At 44.0% G+C, this 23,042-nt stretch overlaps 1 protein-coding gene across 7 annotated transcripts in view; it reads left to right on the top strand.

Moving 5' to 3' along the window:
• Positions 1 to 23,042, top strand: part of elavl2 (ELAV like RNA binding protein 2) — a 122,289-nt gene that overhangs the window by 30,162 nt on the left and 69,085 nt on the right. For 4 of the 7 annotated variants that reach the window (XM_085984046.1, XM_085984042.1, XM_085984044.1 and 1 more), the window contains exons 3-4: positions 11,897 to 11,987; positions 16,739 to 16,994. In XM_085984046.1, coding sequence (XP_085840172.1) covers positions 11,916 to 11,987; positions 16,739 to 16,994 — 328 coding nt within the window. In that variant the 5' untranslated portion in view covers positions 11,897 to 11,915. The remainder of the gene's footprint in view (positions 1 to 11,896; positions 11,988 to 16,738; positions 16,995 to 23,042) is intronic. The other 3 variants (XM_085984049.1, XM_085984056.1, XM_085984060.1) reach the window with 2 other exon arrangements.

The raw sequence follows: 23,042 nt of genomic DNA, 5'->3' as shown, positions 1-23,042 counted from the left end.
GGCCTGAGCTGAGCGAAGCTTGTTCCACTCTCTGGGCTCTGACTGGTTCAGATGCATTTAACACTGCAATTAACACTGCAATTGTAGTGTCCTACTGAAGCTACAGTTGTAGTGCAAATGCACCATAAGCCACTAATGAGCATAGTGTTCATGGGTATATTGACCCTAAATTTTGGGTACAGAAGCTTTTCATGTCATCAGTCCAGTTTATTTTCCAGTAAACAAATGACCTGACTCAAAATTCATAATGGATTTTTTTTTTGTATAAAGCATTCTGACTATTACTTTGAAGCTGTAGTACAAATCTGGTTCTAAAATGGCTTATTTCTCATTTTCCATCTTCTAGAAGTTTGTTCTCCAATTAAATAGCCTATTTGAGAATTCTAGTAGAATGCCCTCTGCCTACCGTCCCAAAAACAGCATATGGCAACTGGAGACCTTGTGTATTACCTTTTTGTATTAACGTGACATGGGGAAAAAGTGGTGTACTGACAAGTTAGCCCTGTAAGATGCATCACTAGTGCAAGTACAGCATAATGTTGAGGTTAAAATTGTAACCATCTCTTGTATGCAACTATCTTGCAACAAAATACTGTACCAGGTTGTCCTTGCCTACAAATGGAATTCTGTAATACGAATAAATTAAACTGAGTATAAAAGCCTTCTGTAAACGTAGATCAGTAGGTTTAACTTGTTTCCCCAAATGGTTTACATGCAGTACAAAACCAATGGATGTTATTGCTGAGTTTTTTTTAGGTTTCCAGTGTGATGCATCTTTTGGTTATTTTCTTTTACATATAAATGAATTCACCACTTCCTTTTGAGTTGGCACTTAAATCCTACAGCACTACTCTTCATAAGGGAATGGTAATATAGTGGTTGTTACTGGGCTAGTAATCCAGAGGCCTGGACTAATGATCCAGAGACGTGAGTTCAAATCCCACCCTGGCAGCTGGGGAATTTAAGTTCAGTTAATTAAATAAATCTGAAATAAAAAGCTAGTATCAGTAATGGTGACCATGAAACTATCGGATTGTTGTAAAAACTCATCTGGTTCACTAATGTCCTTTTTTTAGGGAAGGAAATTTGCCATCCTTACCTGGTCTGGCCTATGTGACATCAGCAATGGCCCAGCAAGCCACTACGAATAAGAATAAAAATGGATTGACCACCCAGCATCGACCTCTGCACTAGCTACAGACATGACAACAGCACACCTAGCCCAGTTGAACCTGCAAAGTCCTCCTCACCAATATCTGGAGACTTGTACCGTTCCTTCATCATCACTGGGTCAAAATCCTGAACCCACCCCCCCCCCCCCCCTCCCCCAAACGGCACTGAGTACCTTCTCGCAGACTGCAGCGGTTCAAGAAAGCGTCTCGCCCCCACCTTCTCAAGGGCAACTAGGGATGGGCAATAAATACTGGCCTTGCCAGCGACACCCACATCCAATGAATTAAAATAAATACATTATTTTGGAGCTCATTTCTGGCATTATAGTGCTACGAATTTTTTTTAAATGAAACCGGACGGACAATCCGGCACCGGCTACAGACATGGCAACGGCACACCCAGCCCAGTTGACCCTGCAAAGTCCTCCTCACCAACATCTGGGGACTTGTACCAAAATTGGGAGAGCTGTCCCACAGACTAGTCAAGCAACAGCCTGACAGAGAATCATACCTTTCAGCCAATGTCCCAAACTCCTCCATCACCATCCCTGAGTATGTCCTGTCCCACCGGTAGGACAGACCCACCAGGGGTGGCGGCAGTGGTATACAGTCGGAAAGGAGTGACCCTGGGAGTCCTCAACATTCACTCCGGACCCCATGAAATCTCATGACTTCAGTCAAGCACGGGCAAGGAAACCTCATGCTGATTACCAACTACTGCCCTCTCTCAGCTGATGAATCAGTACGCCATGTTGAACACCACTTGGAAGAAGCACTGAGTAGCAAGGGCACAGAATGTACTCTGGGTGGGTTGGGGGACTTCAATGTCCATCACCAAGAATGGCTCAGTAGCACCACTACTGACTGACAGTCTGGGCCTGCAACAGGTGGTGAGAACCAACACGAGGGGGAAACCTACTTGACCTCGTCCTCACCAATCTACCTGTCGTAGATGCATCTGTCCACGACAGTATTGTTAGTCTCCACAATGACTATGCAGTTGTCAGTGCTAAGTCCCGTCTTCACAGCGGACACGCTCCATCATGTTGTGGCACTACCACCGTACTAAATGGGATAGATTCAGAACAGATCTAGCAGCTCAAAACTGGGCATCCATGAGGCGCTGTGGGCCATCAGCTGCAGCAGAATTGTATTTCGGCACAATCTCTAACCTCATGGCCAGGCATATCCCTCACTCTCTACCATTACCACCAAGCCAGGGGACCAATCCTAGTTCATAAGGAGTGTAGAAGAGCATGCCAGGAGCAGCACCAGGTGTACCTAAAAATGAGGTTGCCAACCTGGGGAAGCTGCAACACAGGACTACAGGCATGCTAAAAAGTGGAAGCTGCATGCTATAGACAGGGCTAAGCGATTCCCTCAATCAGTGGATCAGATCAAAGCTCTGCAGTCCTGCCACCGTTCAATCGTGAATGGTGGTGGACCATTAAACAACTAACGGGAGGAGGAGGCTCCATGAATATCCCCATCCTCAATGATGGTGGAGCCCAGCACGTGCGTGCAAAAGACAAGGCTGAAGCGTTTGCAATGATCTTCAGCCAGAAGTGCCGAGTGGATGATCCATATCGGCCTCCTCCTGAGGTCCCCACCATCACAAAAGCCAGTCTTCAGCCAATTCGATTCACTCCACGTGATATCAAGAAACTGCTGACCGCACTGGATACAGCAAAGACTATGGGCTCTGACAACATCCCAGCTATCGTGCTCCAGAATTAGCCGTGCCACGAGCCAAGCTGTTCCAGTACAGCTATAACACTGGCATCTATCTGGCAATGTGGAAAACTGCCCAGGTATGTCCTGTCCACAAAAAGCAGGACAAATCCAACCTAGCCAATTACCGCCCCATCAGTCTACTCTCAATCAGCAGCAAAGTGATTGGAAGGTGTTGTCGACCGTGCTATCAAGCGGCACTTACTCACCAATAACCTCGTTGATGCCCAGTTTGGGTTGTGCCAAGACCACACTGCTGCAGACCTCATTACAGCCTTGGTCCAAACATGGACAAACGAGTTGAATTCCAGAGGTGAGGTGAGAGTGACTGCCCTTGACATCAAGGCAGCATTTGACCGAGTGTGGCATCAAGGAGCCCTAGTAAAATTGAAGTCAATGGGAATCGGGGGGTGGGAAATGCTCCACTGGCTGGAGTCATACCTAGCACAAAGGAAGATGGCTGTGGTGGTTGGAGGTCAATCATCACAGCCCCAGGATATTGCGGCAGGAGTTCCTCAGGGCTGTATCCTAGGCCCAAACATTTCAGCTGCTTCATCAATGACCTTCCCTCCAACATAAGGTCAGAAATGGGGATGTTCGCTGATGACTGCAGTGTTTAGAACCATTCACAGCTCCTCGGATAATGAAGCAGTCCATGCCCGCATGCAACAAGACCTGGACGACGTTCAGGCTTGGGCTGATAAGTGGCAGGTTACATTCGTGCCACAGAAGTTCCAGGCAGTGACTATCTCCAACAAGTGAGAGTCTAACCACCTCCCCATGACATTCAACAGCATTATCATTGAATCCCCCATCAACATCCTGAGGGTCACCATTGACCAGAAGCTTAACTGGACCAGCCACATAAATACTGTGGCAACAAGAGCATGTCAGAGGCTGGGCATTCTGCGGCGAGTGTCTCACCTCCTGACTCCCCAAAGCCCCTCCACCATCTACAAGGCACAAGTAAGGATTGTGATGGAATACTCTCCAGTTGCCTGGATGAGTGCAGCTGCAACAACACTCAAGAAGCTTGACACCATCCAGGACAAAGCAGCCCATTTGATTGGCACCCCATCCACCACCTTAAACATCCATTCCCTCCACCCCGGCGCACCGTGGCTGCAGTGTGTACCATCTACAAGATGCACTGTAGCAACTCACCAAGGCTTCTTCGGCAGCACCTCCCAAACCCGCGACCTCTTCCACCTAGAAAGACAAAGGCAGATGGCGCATGGGAACACCAGCACCTCCAAGTTCCCCTCCGAGACCCACACCATCCTGACTTGGAAGTATATTGCTGACCCTTCATCGTCACTGGGTCAAAATCCTGGAACTCCCAACCTAACCGCACTGTGGGAGTACCTTCACCACACTGACTTCTCGAAGGCAATTAGGGGTGTGTGTGTCCCACAAAGATCTAGCGATCTCTCTGGCATGGATTTCAGCTCTCCTGAATTTGGTTTGAATCTGGTGCCAAATCAAGCAAATCTCCAACATCCAGCAACATTGATTTTGTAAGGCCAAAATGCACAGACTATAATTTAAATAGGAACATGGAACATGGAACAGGAGTAGGCCATTCAGCCCCTTATAAATTTTATAAACTTAAACATTTTTGAGTCTGAAATAAAGATTGGGATATGTACAGAGGTAGATGCTGAAATATCAAACTATTAAGCCATGTAATTATTATATTACTGGAAAAATTTGTCATTACACGAATGTAAAATAAGTTTTTCAGGGCCAGAACAGTTTAGTTAATGGGGGTTAACACTGCTAATGGGGGAAGTTTTCGTCTGAGACACTGATTTGAATTCATTGCCGGCTCTGGGGAGTTCCACAGCGCAACCTGAGGAACAGCAAGGAATGACTGACGGCAACTTTTAGACTTCCACAATTATCTGCACATGTGCTGATTCCTGAATTTGCTGTCACTTTCAGAGGAGTAATGACTGCGAACGCTGACCGTAAAATCTGGGCCATTATTTTAATCTTTTTCCTCCTCCCCTCCCTCCCCCCCCCCCCCCCCCCCCCCCCCCCCCACTCCCCAACAAATTGTGATTGGTATACAGATGAGGAAGAAACTCTGTAAATGGTAAATGCACAAAATTATATTTCATAGATGTTATCAATGTTGGAATTTGTCCAATGTGCATATTGCTTGAACTTTGGTTTCTAGCTTTTATTAGAAACCTTAAGATTGCCTCCTGATGCTTACAAACTTCACCACATTTTTAATTGGTCCCCAAGTTGGAGTTTGGCGTGGAATCCAGTGCGTGATTGCTATGATGGGATTCCATATTGAGGTTCAGTTGGGCTGCTTCACTGAGGATATTGGTGCTGTGGAATTGACTCACTGTTTCGGCCATAGTTGATGTCTGCATTGACCACTGCCCCCACAGTACCTCAGCCCTAACTTAAAGAACACACTACTGTACCAATATTTTCCATTTCCTACAGCAGCCAGTCTAACTCAAGATTGCCAAATGGGGGCAGTTTTGTGCTGGTCACCACTGCCTAGTAAGAACTAGGTTGAGGATTACCATACCATTTTGTGCAGCTAGAAAACACTTATCAGCCTTGGCTCGATTTTGAATTTGCATCAATACAATTATGAATGGAAATTAATTTTCCATTGTGTGCTGACACCAAGCACAAAGCACATTAAGACAGCATAGTGATTCAACCCAGACTGCTATCTTTTTTTTATATAAATGTAGATTCTAAATATCTGCTGTATTCCACTCGTGTAGGTTTGTAGCAATTTCCAAATGGTTTGCTGAGTCTAGTAGTAATTACAGGCATTTGCACGTAGCATATACTTAACTAGGATGCTGAAAATTGGCTGATTCAATTCAAAATAGATTCCGCTATAATGGTGTTTCTCGCTGGAGCTTCTCGTCTCTCTACTTCCTTATAATCCTGGATGTTGAATAGCTTAGTCTCCTGGCTTGAGTTGCATGTGGCAGATGTCTGTATCTACTCAGTTATGTTGTTGAACCTACATTTCTACACTGGTCTGTGTACTGCAGTCCTCTAAGCATTATTGGGTTGCCCATTGTTTGGTCTCTAGCTTGTGATTCTGATAAAGGTCTTTTTGAAGTTCTTCAGTCACAATTTTGGCCAATGACATTCTTTCTGCTATTACTTAAAATTATTGGCAGACAAGCCTTCTGCTAAACTTTTAATGCTATTTTCCAGAAATGCTTAAAAGGGTTGTTGTGCAGTTGTTACACTTGAGTTTGACTTGTTCAAACTATATACAGGAAACTTTGGTTTAGCCGGAGGTTGTATGCCCGGAAACCTCGATCTAACGGCAGAAATCAGCAGCTGTTTTGGTTAGGTTTTTTTTCTTCTAGCTTTTTTTTTAACAGTCAGGCTCTGGAAAGCATCTCTGTAGCTTAGCAACAGCTTCAGAGACGCTTCCAAGGTAGGGGCCGAGTGTTTACAAGCTGTTGCTAAGCAACAGTGTTTGTCAGATACGGAGATGAAAACCTCCTATCCTTCAACATTAGCGCTGGTCTATCCGGAAGTTTTGATAGATCGGCAGCAGCTTGGTCCCGTCGGTGCCGGATATCAGAACTCTTCCTGTATTACCTGATGCACTATCAATTACTGAGAGAGACTGGAAGTTAAGAGTAACAAACAGGCTTTTATTAGCTAAAGAACGAAGGCATGCCACGAGTGGTCGACCGGTCCTGAATGCCTGGGGAACTGCAGAGCAGCCGCCTTTATACCAGGGCATATGGGTGGAGCCAGGGGCGGAGCCAGCTGAGGCATGCACAGACAGGTACAACAATGGGCAAGAGTGAACAACAGTGGAGTGAACAAGTGGTTTACCACATTCACCCCTTGCTTAAAATGAGTCCGACGGGGTGAAGTGTATTAAAAGTTCGTATAATTAAGTCTTTCTGGGGGTCTTGTATGCCGTCGTGGCGACGGCTGAGGTGGTGCAGCTTCCGACGCAGAGTCCCGCGTGGGCCAGAGCACTGGCGTGCTGTCCTCGTGGGTGTTGAGTTGGTTGGTGATCAATGACGGGTCACGGCGTGCCGTCTACAGGGGTTAGGTATGGGTCCGTTGCCGCTGGTGTATTGTGGGTAGCGGTGAAGGGCAATGGTAGTGGGTAGTGGGTGATGATGGTTTCAGGGGCCCCCGAGGGTGCGAGGTCTCGTATGGAGACTGTGTCCTCCCGCCCGTCCGGGTACGCAACGTAGGCATACTGAGGGTTGGCGTGGAGGAGGTTGACCCTCTCAACCAGGGGGGCCGTTTTATGGGTCCTCACGTGCTTCCGAAGTAGGACGGGCCCTGGAGACATCAGCCACGGTGGTAGCGAGGTCCCCGATGTGGACTTCCTAGGGAAGACGAACATTTTTTCGTGAGGGGTGGCGTTAGTGGCAGTACAGAGCAGTGACCGAATGGAGTGGAGCACATCGGGGAGGACATCCTGCTAGCGGGAGGTTGGAAGGCCTTAGATTTTAAGGCTAGCAGGGCGGCCTTCCAAACTGTCGCGTTCTCTCTTTCTACCCGTCCGTTCCCCCGGGGGTTGTAGCTGGTGGTCCTGCTTGTGGCAATACCTCTCATGAGCAGGTACTGGCGGAGTTCGTCGCTCAAACGATGAGCCCCGGTCGCTATGGATATAGTTGGGGAAACCGAACAAGGCGAAGAGGTCGTTCAGGCATTTAATGACCGTAGCACTGGTCATGTCTGGGCTGGGGATGGCAAACTGGAGTACTCGTCGATGATGGTGAGGAAGTACGCGTTGCGGTCAGAGGAGGGGAGGGGCCCTTTAAAATCGACGCTCAGGCGCTCAAAGGGGCGAGTGGCTCTTATGAGGTGTGCTCTGTCTGGCCTATAAAAGTGCGATTTGCACTCGGCACAGACTTGGCAGTTCCTGGTCATGGTCCTGACCTCCTCGATGGAGTAAGGCAGGTTGCGGGCCTTGATGAAATGGAAGAACCTGGTGACCCCCGGGTGGCAGAGGTCATTGTGGAGGGCCCGCAGTCTATCAACCTGTGCGTTGGCACATGTACCTCGCGATAGAGCATCCGGGGGCTCATTGAGTTTCCCGGGCCGGTGCAAGATATCGTAATTGTAGGTGGAAAGTTCAATTCTCCACCTCAAAATCTTGTCGTTTTTGATTTTGCCCCTCTGCTTGTTATTTAAACATAAAAGCAACTGAACGCTGGTCAGTGAGTAGGGTGAATCGTTTTCCGGCCAGGTAATGCCTCCAATGTCGCACAGCTTCCACAATGGCCTGGGCCTCCTTTTCGACAGAGGAGTGTCTGATTTCGGAGCCTTGGAGGGTTCGTGAAAAGAAGGCCACGGGCCTTCCCGCCTGGTTAAGGGTAGCGGCCAGGGCAAAGTCGGACGCATCGCTCTCCACCTGGAAAGGGATGGACTCGTCCACCGCGTGCATGGTGGCTTTAGCAATGTCCTCTTTGATACGGTGGAAGGCTAAGCGGGCCTCTGCCGCCAGGGGAAAAGAGGTGGACTTGATAAGTGGACGGGCTTTGTCCGCATAATTAGGGACCCACTGGGCGTAGTAGGAGAAAAACCCCAGGCATCTCTTCAGGGCCTTGAGGCAGTGGGGCAGGGGAAGGTCCATAAGGGGATGCATCCGGTCAGGGTCGGGGCCGATGACTCCGTGTTCCACAACACAGCCAAGGATAGCGAGGCGGGTTGTGCGGCATATGCACTTCTCCTCCTTGTTATACGTACGGTTTAGGAGTTGGGCAGTGCGGAGGAATTTGTCGAGGTTGGCGTCATGGTCCTGCAGGTCATGGCTGCAGATGGTCACATTATCCAGGTAGGGAAAAGTGGCCTGCAACGCATTCTGGTCGACCATCCGGTCCATCTCCCTTTGGAAAATGGAGACTCCGTTGGTGACGCCGAAGGGAACCCGAAGGAAGTGGTAGAGGCGGCCGTTTGCCTCGAAGGCAGTATACTGGCGGTCCTCATAGCGGATAGGGAGTTGGTGATATGCTGACTTAAGGTCAATGGTGGAGAATATGCGGTATTGTGCGATCTGATTGACCATATCAGATATGCGGGGGAGCGGGTATGCGTCCAGTTGGGTATATCAATTAATTGTTTGGCTGTAGTCAATGACCAGGCGCTGTTTCTCGCCGGTCTTGACGACCACAACCTGGGCTCGCCAGGGGCTGGTGCTAGCTTCAATAATCCCCTCCTTCAGGAGCCGCTCCACCTCAGATTTAATAAAAACTCTGTCACCAGCGCTGTATCGCCTGCTTTTGGTGGCGATGGGCTTAGTCGTGGGTGAGGTTAGCGAACAACGGGGGGGGGGGGGGTGTGACTTTAAGCGTGGAGAGGCTGCAAAAGGTGCGCGGCGGGCAATTTGAAAACTGCTGGTTGCAGACTGAGTGGGGGAAGGGGTCCACCGTACGCCATCGTGACACTCTTGAGGTGGCACTGAAAATCCAACCCCAGTAGAACGGCAGCGCAGAGATGGGGCAGGACAAGCAGTTTAAAGTTTCTGTACTCTGTGCCCCTCACCGAAAGGGTCACCATGCAGTAGCTGCCGACGTCCGCTGAATGGGACTTGGAGGCCATAGAGACCCGGTGGCACGCTGGCAGGACCGGGAGAGAGTAATGCCGCACCGTGTCGGGGTGGATAAAGCTCTCCGTGCTCCCGCAGTCAAAAAGGCAGGTCGTGGCGCGGCTGTTACTGGAGGCGTACAAGATGGCGGCCCGCTCGGCCCACATGCGGCACTGCTGGAGTTTGGGGTAGGTTTAGCCTTGCAGACGCTGGCGTAGTGCCCTTTCTTCCCACAACCAGAGCAAGTAGCGTTTTTCGCCGGGCAGCGCGCTCTGGGGTGTTTGGCTTGGCCACAGAAGTAACACTTCGGGCCCCGGGACATCGCTGCAGAAGTTGGGCCGTTGGCGGGATGTGACGGGGGTGGCGCGGCGCAGGGTGGCGGTCCTACCGTGTCCCAGGATGGCGGCCGCGCGGTCAGGGGAGTAGGCGTCCATATTCCGGTGGGCCACATCTAGCAAGAGTGCGAGGGCCGTGGCTGCCTTCAGGTCGAGTTCGCCCTGCTCCAACAGTCTCTGCCGGGTGTAGTTGGACCTGAGGCCCCCGACGAAGGCGTCCCGGACAAGTTCCTCCGTGTACACCGCGGCCGACACCTCTTTACATTTGCAGGCCCGGCCGAGCACCTTCAGCGCCCGTAGGTATACCTCCATCGATTCCCCGGGTTGCTGTTGGCGGGACCCCAGGAGGTGTCTGGCGTAAACCTCATTTACCGGGCGTGCGTACTGTTCTTTAAGGAGGTCGAGAGCACCCTTGTAGGTAGTCGCATCTTGGATGAGCGAATAAGCTTGGTGGTTCACCTTGGGAGGTCAGAATTTTTAGTTTATCGCCATCGTTTTGAACAGTTTCGACAGAGGCTTCTAGGAAAATTTCGAAGCATCGCAGCCAGTGTGCGAACTTGGTAGATGAATCCGCCTCTTGAGGGTCTAGTTCCAGGCGTGCTGGTTTGAGGATTTGCTCCATCGAAAAAAAGTTTAGCTAATAAAATTGATGCACTATCAATTACTGAGAGAGACTGGAAGTTAAGAGTAACAAACAGGCTTTTATTAGCTAAAGAACGAAGGCATGCCACTAGTGGTCGACCGGTCCTGAATGCCTGGGGAACTGCAGAGCAGCCGCCTTTATACCAGGGCATATGGGTGGAGCCAGGGGCGGAGCCAGCTGAGGCATGCACAGACAGGTACAACAATGGGCAAAAGTGAACAACAGTGGAGTGAACAACAGTGGTTTACCACATTACCTCTTTATAATATAGTGAAGAATATAAATATTTAAATTGCATACCAATTAATACAAAACTGGTGCTTTCAGCTGTTTGTGTGACCTTTTTAAAATGGCCATCTTTGACTTTGACTTTAGTTTGGATTTGGGCGATGCTGGCAAAGCTGTATTTATTGTCTGTCCTTGCCCTGAGAATTTGGTGAGCTGCCTTGAACTACTGCAGTCTTTTTGTGGTGATGGGGCTCCCGCAATGGATTTAAGAATTTTATGAACTAATTCCAAATGGTTAGAAAGTTAATACTATGAGTAGCTGAACTCAATTATACATAAACTTTGATGCAAAGTTAAGGTGCTACCTGGACTTCATTTTATACTTTCAAATCTAATGTTCTGAAGTTGGAACTTGTCTGTAAAGTTCACTTACACGGAACATCCTACTCTAATGTGAAAATGTAAAGGCATCAATTGCTGCACAACAAACTGGTTCACTTCTTAATTGGTTTATGACCCTTGGGCTTAATTGACTTTTGCCCAATTGTGAAAGTATAATGCTCGAGTTGGTCTGTTACAAAGGTAATTCTTTTTCTGTAGTAACCATATGCTTCTCTTCTAGAGGTTCACTGACCGGTTTGAGGTGCTGGATTGAACCCTGAGTGTGTGAAATGTTCAGATAGTCTTGTACATGATAAATGCTGAAAGCCTACCATTTGTGTTTGTGCAAGGCCAAAAAAGCTTAAAGCTAACATTTTAGGAGTGCGTGTAAATATCATTTTACAAGTAGGCTTCTGAAATAGACAAAGGGTTTGACCCGAAACGTTGACTCTTTTCTCTCCACGGATGTTGCCTGGCCTGTTGAGTTTTTCCAGCATTTTCTGTTACTGCTGAACACCACTTGTGCATCACCAAGTTGATCTGTCCTAGTTGAAATGCAATGTTGTGCTTTACTATTTTGTACTTGTGTTTTTTTTTTTATGTATTGATTTAAAAATTGCAGAGCCTGTCTGCAATTTTGTCAGTATCTCTACACATCATTGCACTAACTTATTATGCATGGGGAATTCTCATGTGCACCAGCTAGAAGATTAGATTGGAATTGCCTCAATTTTTCTTGAACCCAAACTGCATGGACATGCTCTGAATATACATAAGGCATTGTAAACTGATTGTTGCATTATCTTGTTAATCTAACATACGGTACTCTTTTGTGTCCATATTGCAGACGGCAACTCCAAACTAACATGGCAGTCAGACTGTGTGATGTGGCTACTCTGCTTAGAAGTGGTTCGTGGGCTGCAGAGCCTTGGACTGGGGTCTGTGGGACTTTTCTTTAAATTCAGTAGTGACTAAGATATATTTATCTTTTATTGAGGCCATACCAAAAAATATAATGCATGTGGTTGTCGAGACCTGTAGTCTTGCAAAAATGTAATTTATCCAGAAACATTTATGCTTCTTAGAACAGCAACAGAATTTATTTACAAAAAATAGCTATATATAAAGTGAAGCCAATGTAACATTTTTGGTATGGTCTGATTAGAACTTGTATAATAACAGTATTTGCTGAAAGTGGATTTGTTGTATTATGTCTGCTGTAGTAGTGGTGCACATGTTTAACTGCTGTTAACCTCTAGGTTGAGTTGCCAATTGCAAATGGCATTTGAGTGAAATTTTCATTTTGATACCCAAATACTTGAGTTTGAAATCATTTGCTACTTTCCTCATATTTATAACATTGAATCTGCATTTTTAAGGTTCAGTGTATGTGATTCAAATGCAGATTTCCTTAAAGTGAAATGCAGTGATCATTTTAAAGTTTCAGTGAAAATAGTCCCGTGGATAGAAAGATGCTGCCTCTGTAGAGTGCCTAGGTTAATACAGCTGTTCACTGGAATTCTGGTCTAATTGCATAATTTTTGCCACCTGTAAAGCAAAATAAATACGACCTGTCACTATAAATATTTGACTAAAAATGTTGCTGCAGTAAACGTCTAGCTCACTGCCCCCTGTTAAGTGCTACAGGCTTGCTTTTACAAGCTTTCATTATTTTTTGTAATCCTACGACTGCAAAGCTTCTAAATGTAATGGCTGTACCTAAAATAGCTAGTGGCATTACAGTATATTGATTTCCACCCCCCCCCCCCCCCCACTTGCTTGGATAACTAGTTTAATACTTATAGTGGCTTGTTCTGTGCACTGGGAATACTAGTTTAGCAGAATTTAATCATTAGCCAAACAATTCTCAATATTTGCATCGAGCTTCTTGGATGTCTCTCATACTGTATTGAACATAGCATTTGTACAATGGATGTATTCATGAGAAACCATCAAAATACCTTCAGTTGAAGTTCTTACTAATGTTATTATATAATATTGAAGATTCCCCCCCCCCCCCCCCTTCACTCTTTCTTTCCTCTCTTTCTTTCCTCTCCTTTCTTTCTCCCCCCCCCCCCTCTCTCCTCCTCTCCCCCTGTTCCCAACTTCAGCACCATTGTACCCTTCTAAATTTATTAGACCTAAGCTGCTTTGGGACACAAACTTCATTCTGACCTCTAAGCACTGTTACTGCCAAATCATGTTACTTTTTTGGGTTTCAAAGGGTCTTAACAGAACATCATGCAACAGGGTTGCTAAGTTCTTCAGTTAAGTTCCTTGGTCGCTTCAATACTTAACTTCAGTATTGTGCTCTGAATTCTGTAATAAAAAAACTCTAGTTAAATGCATCTAGCACTATTTTCAATGGGGGTTAATGGAATGGAGGGGAGGAGGATTGGATGATATATATAATACCTGAAATGCAAAAGTTTGTTTCTAAATGATAGCTGGAGTGCTCTTTTAAAGGCATTCATCTTCCACTATAGAAGATGACCTAAAAAGGCAAATTTAGTATTTGTGAATTCAACAACTTGTATTCATCAGAAAATACAAAAATCCTTTTATCTAGGATGATCCTTGTAGTTTTTACAATTGCAACCGATTGCTGCTGTTGTGCAGAACTTGGCCCTTCACAAACTGCAAGTACAAACAACTGATGCCCTTGTTCTGTGTCTTAAAACATTGAAACCTTTTAATTTATTTTTACATTCAGCTTCCTTGTAGCAACAGTAGATGAAGTTGGAAGGAAAAAGAGGGGTAACACTCATGATGAAGAGCTTCACCTGGTTGTAGGTATCTTGGATCGTGGAGTGCCCCCCCCCCCCCCCCCCCCACAGATTTTCTATGGGGTCTTTTGTCCAAATTCCCTGATCTATGCCAAATGTGAATTTGTAAAATAATTTGCTTTCAAGTTGCAGTTTGTATTGTGTGGTAACAAGGATGCAACATTTAAGGATTGCAGTAGCAGAGTTCAATTTTAAAAACACTTTTTTTTTTGTTTGGGAGGTGGGTGCGGGGGGGGTGGAAGGAGAGAGGGAAAGATGCGATTTAGAGAAGTGGAAGAAGAATGTTATCCTGCATGTCTGCTGCTAAATAGAGTAAATTGGCAAAGGAGAGTGCTGCCCATGTCTGTTTTTGCTCAGAGTAGTATTTAAAGGGTTATTGGTCTTTAACGAGTCCAGTTACAGTAGACATGGTGGATGAAGATTTCAGCGAAAAGGCATCAAAATTAATTTGTATATGAATATCTTAATTCAACATTAGACACTTCTAACCCTTTGAGGAGGTTGTTTCCATAATTTGCAACCAGTTAATGTTTTTGCAGATCTTGTATGAAAGAAAAAGCTTTATTTGGGGAGGAAAAAACTAGGCCTTTTAATATTGCTTTTAAAGTAAATTGAGTTTTATCTTGGAGCTCTGGGTATGGATTACCAGCAGCAAATGCTGTAATTTTTCCAGTTTAGCTTGATTTGTGCCGTATATGTGACTAGCCTCGACTTTAAACTGGATACAGCCTACAAGTGATGACATATTTGATCAAGGTTATGCATGTCCCACTCAGTTTTCTGAAGCTATATAGTTACTAAGATGTTTTATTAAGCCTATTTATAGTGGGGTTTGGCATCTGAAACTTCTATTTACAGTCTACTGTAAAGCAATATGCAGCAGTGCTTCACCACCAGATGGCATTGGTCTAATAGCTGTGTATCCATTACTATTAATGCATAGTTTCAGCAATCCTGCAGTGTGCAATTGAAGCATGAGTAAGTTGCTGATGTGTACAGAATGTCAAACCAATTTTTAATGTGGGCTAAGAATTTATGAAGCTTGACTTGTAAAACTATTCAGCATGTTCAACAGTAAAAGTAATGGCTATAGGATGTTGGAATATCGTGTAGCTATTCACATAACCTAGACTTGGTGACAACTAAAGTAATAATCCCAGGTTACAAAAATTGCTGTGAATTTTAAAATGTAAGCTAGGAAAGACTATAATGTGATCTTGCTTGTGTGACAGATCACAATTAAGTTCACAACATTCTTCATCAAATCCTTAGACTTTTATGAATTCCAAGGCTACGAGTTTCACATTTTGCTTGTTGGATGGTTCTTGTGGCTTTGTGAATTTAACTTTGCCTATTGCTTTTAACATTTGGGTATATAAATTGAACTTTTTGAAGTTCTGCAGTGATTTACAGGTTATTGCTACTTGGGTCATAAATGCATGCTTAAGGAAAATATGCTATTTAATGCTGAGAAATTAGATGCAACCTATCCATGCCTATGTCATCTAGATATTCACCAAGATGCAATTCCTCAAATAGTGTGGGGACAGGGGACGGCCATTCAGACCCTCGAGGCTGTTTCATCATTCAATTAGATGATGGTTGATCTGTACCTCCCCTCCATTTAGCTGCCTTGCATCCATATCCATAAAACAAATCTATTGATCTCAGCCTTGAAAATTTCAATTGACCCAACATTCACAGCCTTTTGGGGGAAGAGTTCCACTCTGTGTGGGTGGGGGTGGGCGTACTTCCTGATTTCACTCCTGAAATGTCTAGCTCTAATTTTAAGATTGTGCCTCTGCTCTGGATTTGCCCACCAGAGGAAATAGTTTCTCTGTATCTACCCTTTGAATTCGTCTGTCATGTTAAACACCTTGATTAGATCACTCAGCATTCTAAACTCGATGGAATACAAACCATGTTTATGCGACATGTCCTCCTATCTTAACTCTAAGCCCCAGTATCATTATGGTGAATCTGTGATGCACCCCCGCCAAGGCCAATATTGCCTTCGAGGTGTAGTGCCCAGAACGGAACGTAGTACTCCAAATGAGGTCTGACTAAGATTCTCTACAACTGAAGTGTAACTTCCTCCCTATTATATTCCAGCCCCTGCGGTAAAGGCCAACATTCCAGTAGCCTTTTTGATTACTTTTTGTACCTGTCCACTAGCTTTGTGATTTTTGTGTACTGGATATCCAAATCTCTTGGGCTCCTCCACAGTTTCTAGTTTCTCACCATTAAGAAAATTTGTCTTCCTTTGATTCAAGACCTCAGACTTCCCACATTTTTGCCCATTCACTTAATCTGTCTTGTGCCCCTTTTGTAACTTCCTGCTGTCATCAGTGCAATTTACTGTCCTTCCCAACGTTGTCATCTGCAAATGTGGATATACAACTCTCAATAGTGAAAAGCTGAGGCCCCAATATCGATCCCTGGAGAACACCACTTCTCACATCCTGCCAATCAGAGTACGTTCCCTTCATCCCTACTATGTATTTATTTCCAATCCACATCGCAAGGAATATCAAAATTTGAGCTTTTAAAAACTTATCAATTAGCTTCTGTGCATAATGGTGGAAAATAGCAATGGACTTTAAAAGCTAGATACAACTACTGGATTTGAGAGAAATGTGTTGAACTCAATTACAACTGATTTTCAAATGCATCAAAACAGAAGCAAATACCTTGAAGCAATTTCTTTGCTATAGCCTTCCAGCAAAAGCTGTATGGTGATAACCTGTAAGTCAAGGCAAGAGCAGGCTTAAATTTTAGGTTTTTTAAATTTAACATGGTATATTGCCATTTCAGAAAGATACTTAATAAGTAAGGTCTTGGTTATGTTGAATTAGGTCATTTAAATGAGTTCAAAAAGGTAATGTTGACTTATCTATTTTTAGCAGGTAATTGCTGCCATGGAAACACAACTGTCCAATGGTCCAACTTGTAATAACACAACAAATGGTCCTTCAAACACCAACACTGGCACAAACAACTGCTCATCACCTGTTGACAGTAACACCATGCCAGAGGACAGCAAAACCAACTTAATAGTGAACTACTTGCCTCAAAACATGACACAAGAGGAGCTCAAAAGCCTGTTTGGCAGCATTGGTGAAATAGAATCCTGCAAACTAGTACGGGACAAAATAACAGGTATCTTGGCACTTTAGAGTTGTATGTTCTGTGCTTCAGTGTTGTAGCCACTTTTTTTAGAATATATGTGCAGAACCTCCAGTGCAGACATTTTTCTATGGCGCAACCCCAGATATTTAGATGCATATTTGTCAAACTTTTGACATTACTTGCCAAATATAGTATCTACATTGTTCAGAGGTTTTTGTTCCATTTGAAAATTGGCTCAATTGTATGTTGCTGGTTTGCATTTGCTTCACCAAGATCCGACTATAGAACTGTTTGCTAGATGCTACTTAAAGGAATTTATAATGTAGATTTATTGCATAGCTTGTGCCATGTAAAGGTAAAATGGTTCACGTTTACATTTTAGAATCATACAGCACAGAAGGAGGCCATTTGGCCTATTGTGCAGACTATCCAATTAGTCCCATTCACTTATTTCCCCATAGCCCTGTTTTTTTTTCCTTCAAGCATTTATCCATATCTCTTGGAGTTATTATTGAATTTGCCTCCACCACCCTTTCAGGCAGTCCATCCAGATCATAACTCTCATGCGTTTAAAAAAAAAAAAAGTCTCGTGATTCTTTTGCCAATTCCTTAAATCTATTTCCTCTGTTTACCGACCTTTCTGCCACTAGAAACAGTTTCTCCTTTTTTATTCTTATTAAAATCCTTCGTGATTTTGAACACCTATTAAATCGCCCTTAATTTTCTCTTCTCTAAGGAGAACAACCTCGGTTTCTCTAGTCTCTCCACATAAGTCCCGCATCCATGGTAAAGTTCTGAGATTGAGTAGATTGGGCCTAAACTCCTGGAGTTTAGAAGATGAGAGGTGATCTCATTGAAGCATGTAAGACTCTGAGGGGGTAGATGCTGAGGTTGTTTCCCCTGGCTGGAGAGTCTAGAACTAGGGGGACATAGTCTCGGGATAAGGGGTCGGCCATTTAAGACTGAGGAGGAATTTCTTCACTGAGGGTTGTGAATCTTTGGAATTCTCTACCCCAAAGGGCTGTGGATGCTGAATCCTTGAGTATATTCAAGTGCTGAGAAAGATTTTTGGACTCTAGAAGAATCGAGGGATATGGGGATCAGGTGGGAAAGTGGAATGAGATTGAAGATCAGCCATGAGGGTGGAGCAGGCTGCTAATTCTTATGTTCTTAAATCACTTCTATACCCTCTCAAAGGCTTTGACATTCTTCCTGAAGTGTGGTGCCCAGAATTGGACACCCTACTGCTGCTGGGGCCTAACCTGTTTTATAAAGGTTTAGCATAACTTCCTTGTTTTTGTACACTGCTTCTATTTATAAAGCCAAGGATCCCGTATGCTTTTTTAACTGCCTCTTCAACTTATCCTGCCATCTACCAAGATTTGTGTACGTGCACCCCTTTAAAATGATACCATTTAGTTTATATTGCCTCTCCTCAGTCTTACTACCAAATGCATCACTTCACACTTCTCTGTTAAATTGCATCTGCTATGTGTCTGCCCATTTCACCAGTCTATGTCCTCCTGAAGTCTGTTACTATCCTCACTATTTACTACATTTGAGTTTTGTCATCTGCAAACTTTGAAATTATGCCCTATATACCCAGGTCCAGGACATTTTAAAAAGTAATTTTCAAATGCAGTTTTTGGAGTTGGACTTGCAAGTCCATATATTGACAAGTGGAAAGAAAATGTAGTTCTGTATAGTAGGGCTTGCAGATCTCAAACAATCTTCCAATCGCTCATGTTAGTCAAGGCCAAAAAAAGTGAATTTCAGAGACCTTGCACAAGGCTACTATTTAAATTTAGTCCATTACAATCTATTTGTGTACATATTTAAATGTTTTTGGCGGTAGACTTCTCTACATTTAGTATATGAACTTCTGTCAGCTCTGCATTGAGGAACTTCACCACCTTGTAGAGCCTAAAACCAGGATAGGAAGCTTCATCCCTTTTTGTGCATTCTTCCTGTGTTTTGGTTATTTTTATGCCCCCCATGCTTTTTCATGGCTTGGGATCTTTGTAAATCATCCATATTTTTCACTTCCTCTTTTTTTTAAAAACACTACTTGCAGGCAATTAACTCCATTAAATACCCCTGATAGGTGCCAGCGTTCCTGACTCTCGACTCCCTACCTGTTTTTATTCCTCCTCTCCTCCTCCCTCCCCCCACCACTGATTTGTCAAGTGAAGTAGTTTGCTTTTTGTCACCAATTCTGACAGTCCATGCTTGAAATTTTACCTTTTTAGATATATATCCTGCATTTTGTGTTTCGTATTTGCACTTGCAGCTTTAATTTATTTGTTCCGTACTAACACATAAGCACAGCTGTGCAGTTCATTACTTGTAATTAATTCACTAGAATGGATTTTAATTTCGCAATCTATTTGCGAGAGCCATTCCAATATAAAAAAAATAATTGCCTATATTAAGATGAAGTAAAATAGTCCTTGCCTGTTGAAATTTAATGTCAAGAGATCTGTTAACCCTTCTACTCTGCTAGAAGCCTGATTGCAGCTCAGCTGATATTAATTAAGTTTGAGGTGGCACAAATGCTGATGGGATCAGCATTCATAAAACTATAGAAGTCTAGAGCACAAAAGGAGGCCATTCAGCCCAGTATGTTTTGGCTCTTTATTGGTGCAATCCCAGTGATTTTTATCATAGTCTTTAACTTTGCTTCAAATGGCTATTAGTTATCTATTTCCATTCCTTTTTAAAACTTGACCATACTGGTTCCTGGGTGGGTTAGTGATTGCTCAGATCCTTTTTAAAGATTTCCTCTTCAGTCCAATGCCCATTTAAACAGATGCCTGATCTCTCCTTGCATACATGTGGGCTGTATAGTGTTCCTGAGGACTTACAAAACTTTTGATAAAATTATGAACTAACATAGAAACATAGAAGATAGGAGCAGGAGTAGGCCATTCGGCCCTTCGAGCCTGCTCTGCCATTCAATGAGATCATGGCTGATCATCCAAATTCAGTACCCTGTTCCTGCCTTCTCCCCATATCCCTTGATCCCTTTAGCCTTAAGAAATATATCCAACTTTTTCTTGAATATATTTAATGAACTGGCCTCCACCACCCTCTGTGGCAGAGAATTCCACAGGTTCACCACTCTCTGGGTGAAGAAATTCCTCCTCATTTCAGTCCTAAATGGCTTACCCCTTATCCTTAGACTATGACCCCTGGTTCTGGACTCCCCGGCCATCATAAACATCCTTCCTGCATCTAGTCTGTCCAGGCCCGACAGAATTTTATAAGTTTCGATGAGATCCCCTCTCAATCGTCTAAACTCCAGTGAGTATAAGCCCAATCGACACAATCTCTCCTCATACGTCATTCCTGCCATCCCAGGTATTCCTGCCATCCCAGGTAAAAACATTACTGGGTTTTTTTTCCTCCTCTGTCTCGATCTCCATTTCTGGAAAAATTCTAGACAAGATTTTAAACATTTAATTGCAGAGAATTTACTGAGATTCTCCTTCATATACTCGACAGACTGCTAGATCCACCTTTAGAACAATATGGAGATAAAGTAGACTGGTTTGATCCTACAGGATCAATCAACCATGTGGAAAAGAACATGTTTTATAGAATATGCAGCACAGAAACTGGCCATTTGGCCCAACTGGGGTCTCATAGCTGAAAGAGAGTTTGGGGCAAGGTGATGGGTCCTAGGGTGCTATTAATTAAAGCACCAAGACCATGCCTGCATCCTTAATCTTATTTTCCCAAATTGGTGTTAAAGTGGAACCAGATGCTGCTACCCCCAAAAGGACACAAAGCAAGTGCCTGATTTGGACCTAGATGTCCAGCTGCTAATGCAATAAATAACTTCCCACAATGTAGGGATTGTTGGTTATTGGTTTCATTTGGGGTGTGTTATGCCACATACTATCTGTCTTGCTTGAATTTTAAATTAGCTGCCACAATGTGAATGTCCTCTGTGCAAAGACATCTAGAATTAGCAACTCTGCAGCACACACAGATTACAAATCACAGTTGATTTGAACAATTGTACTGATTTGTGTAAGTGTTTAATTCTTGTGGGATGGATAGACCAGTTTATTTTAATGTGCTAATCTATGAAAAGATTGGACAGATTTTCTGAAGCAATCTGCATAAACTATATTAAAAGTTTCTCCTTGAATGTAACTAAGGCAGACTGAAATTGCTAATAAATTTGTGGTTTGTGCTATAATAACGTACACTGATGATTTTGGGGTTCAGCTGGTTAGGTTTGCTGTAACAATGTAATGGCTGGTGTCTAATGCTAACTGTGAACTTCAGCACATCAAATATTTGTAAGTGATGTAATGAAACAATCAATTAATTTAATCTTTACACAAAATGAAAGGTCACATTTCTCCAGGCTTGTCAACTATTGCTTGTCAACTATTTCTTGTATCAGCAGTGTAGTGGCCTGACAACCAAATACATTGGAGCCAGTGCACTTCAACTCTAGGAACATGGGAACAGGAGTAGGCCATTTAGCCCCTCGAGTCTGTCCCACCATTCAATAAGATCATGGCTGATCTGCGACCTAACCCCATATACCCAGCTTTGCCCCAAATCCCGTAATACCTTTGGTTAACAAAATATCAATCTCATATTTAAAATTAACAATGGATGTAGCATCATTTGCTGTTTGCAGAAGAGTTCCAAACTTCTACCACCCTTTGTGTAGAACTGCTTCCTAATTTCACCCCTGAAAGGTCTGGCTCTAATTTTTTATGGTGTGGAGATGCTGGAGTTGGACTGGGGTGGACAAATGTAAGAAGTCACACAACACCAGGTTATAGTCCAGCTTTATTTGAAGTCACAAGCTTTTGGAGCACTGCTCCTTCGTCGGGTGAAGTGTTCTCTAATTTTTTAGACTATGCCTGCTAGTCCTAGACTCCCCAACCAGCAGTAATTGTTTTGCACTCTCTACCCTATCTGTTCTCCTTAATATCTTAAACTGCGATCAAATCACCCCATAACTTTTTAAATTCCAGGGAATGCAACCCTAATTTGTGTAATCTCCTAATTTAACCCTTGAAGTCCAGGTAACATCTGGTAAACATAAACTGCACTCCCTCCAAGGCCAATATATCTTTCCTGAGATGTGGTGCCCAGAGCTGCTCAATAGCTCCACGTGTGATCTAACCAGTGCTTTGTATAGCTGCAGCATAACTTCTACCCCTTGTATTCTAGTCCTCTCGATATAAAAGCCAGCATTCCATTAGCCTTTTTGATTATTATCTGTGCCTGTCCATGACATTTTAATGATCTATGTACCTGGACCCCCTCTTTCTCTCCCCCCACCCCCCCCCCCCCCCCCCCCAAAGTCTCTTTGGACCGCCACTGTTTTTAGCTTTTCACCATTTAGCAAGTACTCTGTTCTATCCTTTTTAGATCCAAAGTGGATGACCTCACATTTGCCTGCATTGAAATTGTTTTGCCCATTTGCTTAATCATCAATATCTTTGTAATTTTATGCTTCCATCTACACTGCTTCCAATGCTGCCTATCTGTCATCGGCAAATTTCGATATGTGGCTTTCTATCCCATCATCTAAGTCATTAATAAATATGGTGAATAGTTGGTGCCCAACACAGATCTTTGCTGGACACTGCTGGTCACATTCTGCCAATTAGAGTACCTGCCCATTATCCCTACTGTCTCCTGCCCCTCAGCCAGTCTCCTAACAAGTTCAATAATTTGCCTTCAGTTCCATGGCTTCAACTTTAGCTAACAGTCTCTTATGAGGGACTTTATCTAATGCCCTCTGGAAGTCCATATAAATAACCTCCATAGACATTCTCCTGTCCACTACTTTGAATTTTTTTGGAGAGGTGCTTAATCAGGTTTGTCAGGCATGACCTACCCTTTACAAACCCATGCTGGCTCTCTGATCAGCTGTGAATTTTCAAAGTGTTAGTCACCCTATCATTAATTATCGACCCTAGTAATTTCTCGACAACAGATGTTGGGCTAACTGGTCTATAATTCCCTGGTTTCTTCCCCCCCCCCCCCCCCCCCCCCCCCCTCCATTCTTGTAGGGGTCCAACTCTAGGGATTATGAATAGT

This window comes from Somniosus microcephalus, chromosome 1, assembly GCF_052327205.1.
Source record: "Somniosus microcephalus isolate GS21.2 chromosome 1, FLI_Smic_1.0, whole genome shotgun sequence".
In the NCBI taxonomy this organism is placed as follows: Eukaryota; Metazoa; Chordata; class Chondrichthyes; order Squaliformes; family Somniosidae; genus Somniosus; species Somniosus microcephalus.
The sequence above is the reverse complement of the archived record's forward strand: the minus strand, read 5'-3'. Positions and strand labels throughout refer to the sequence as shown.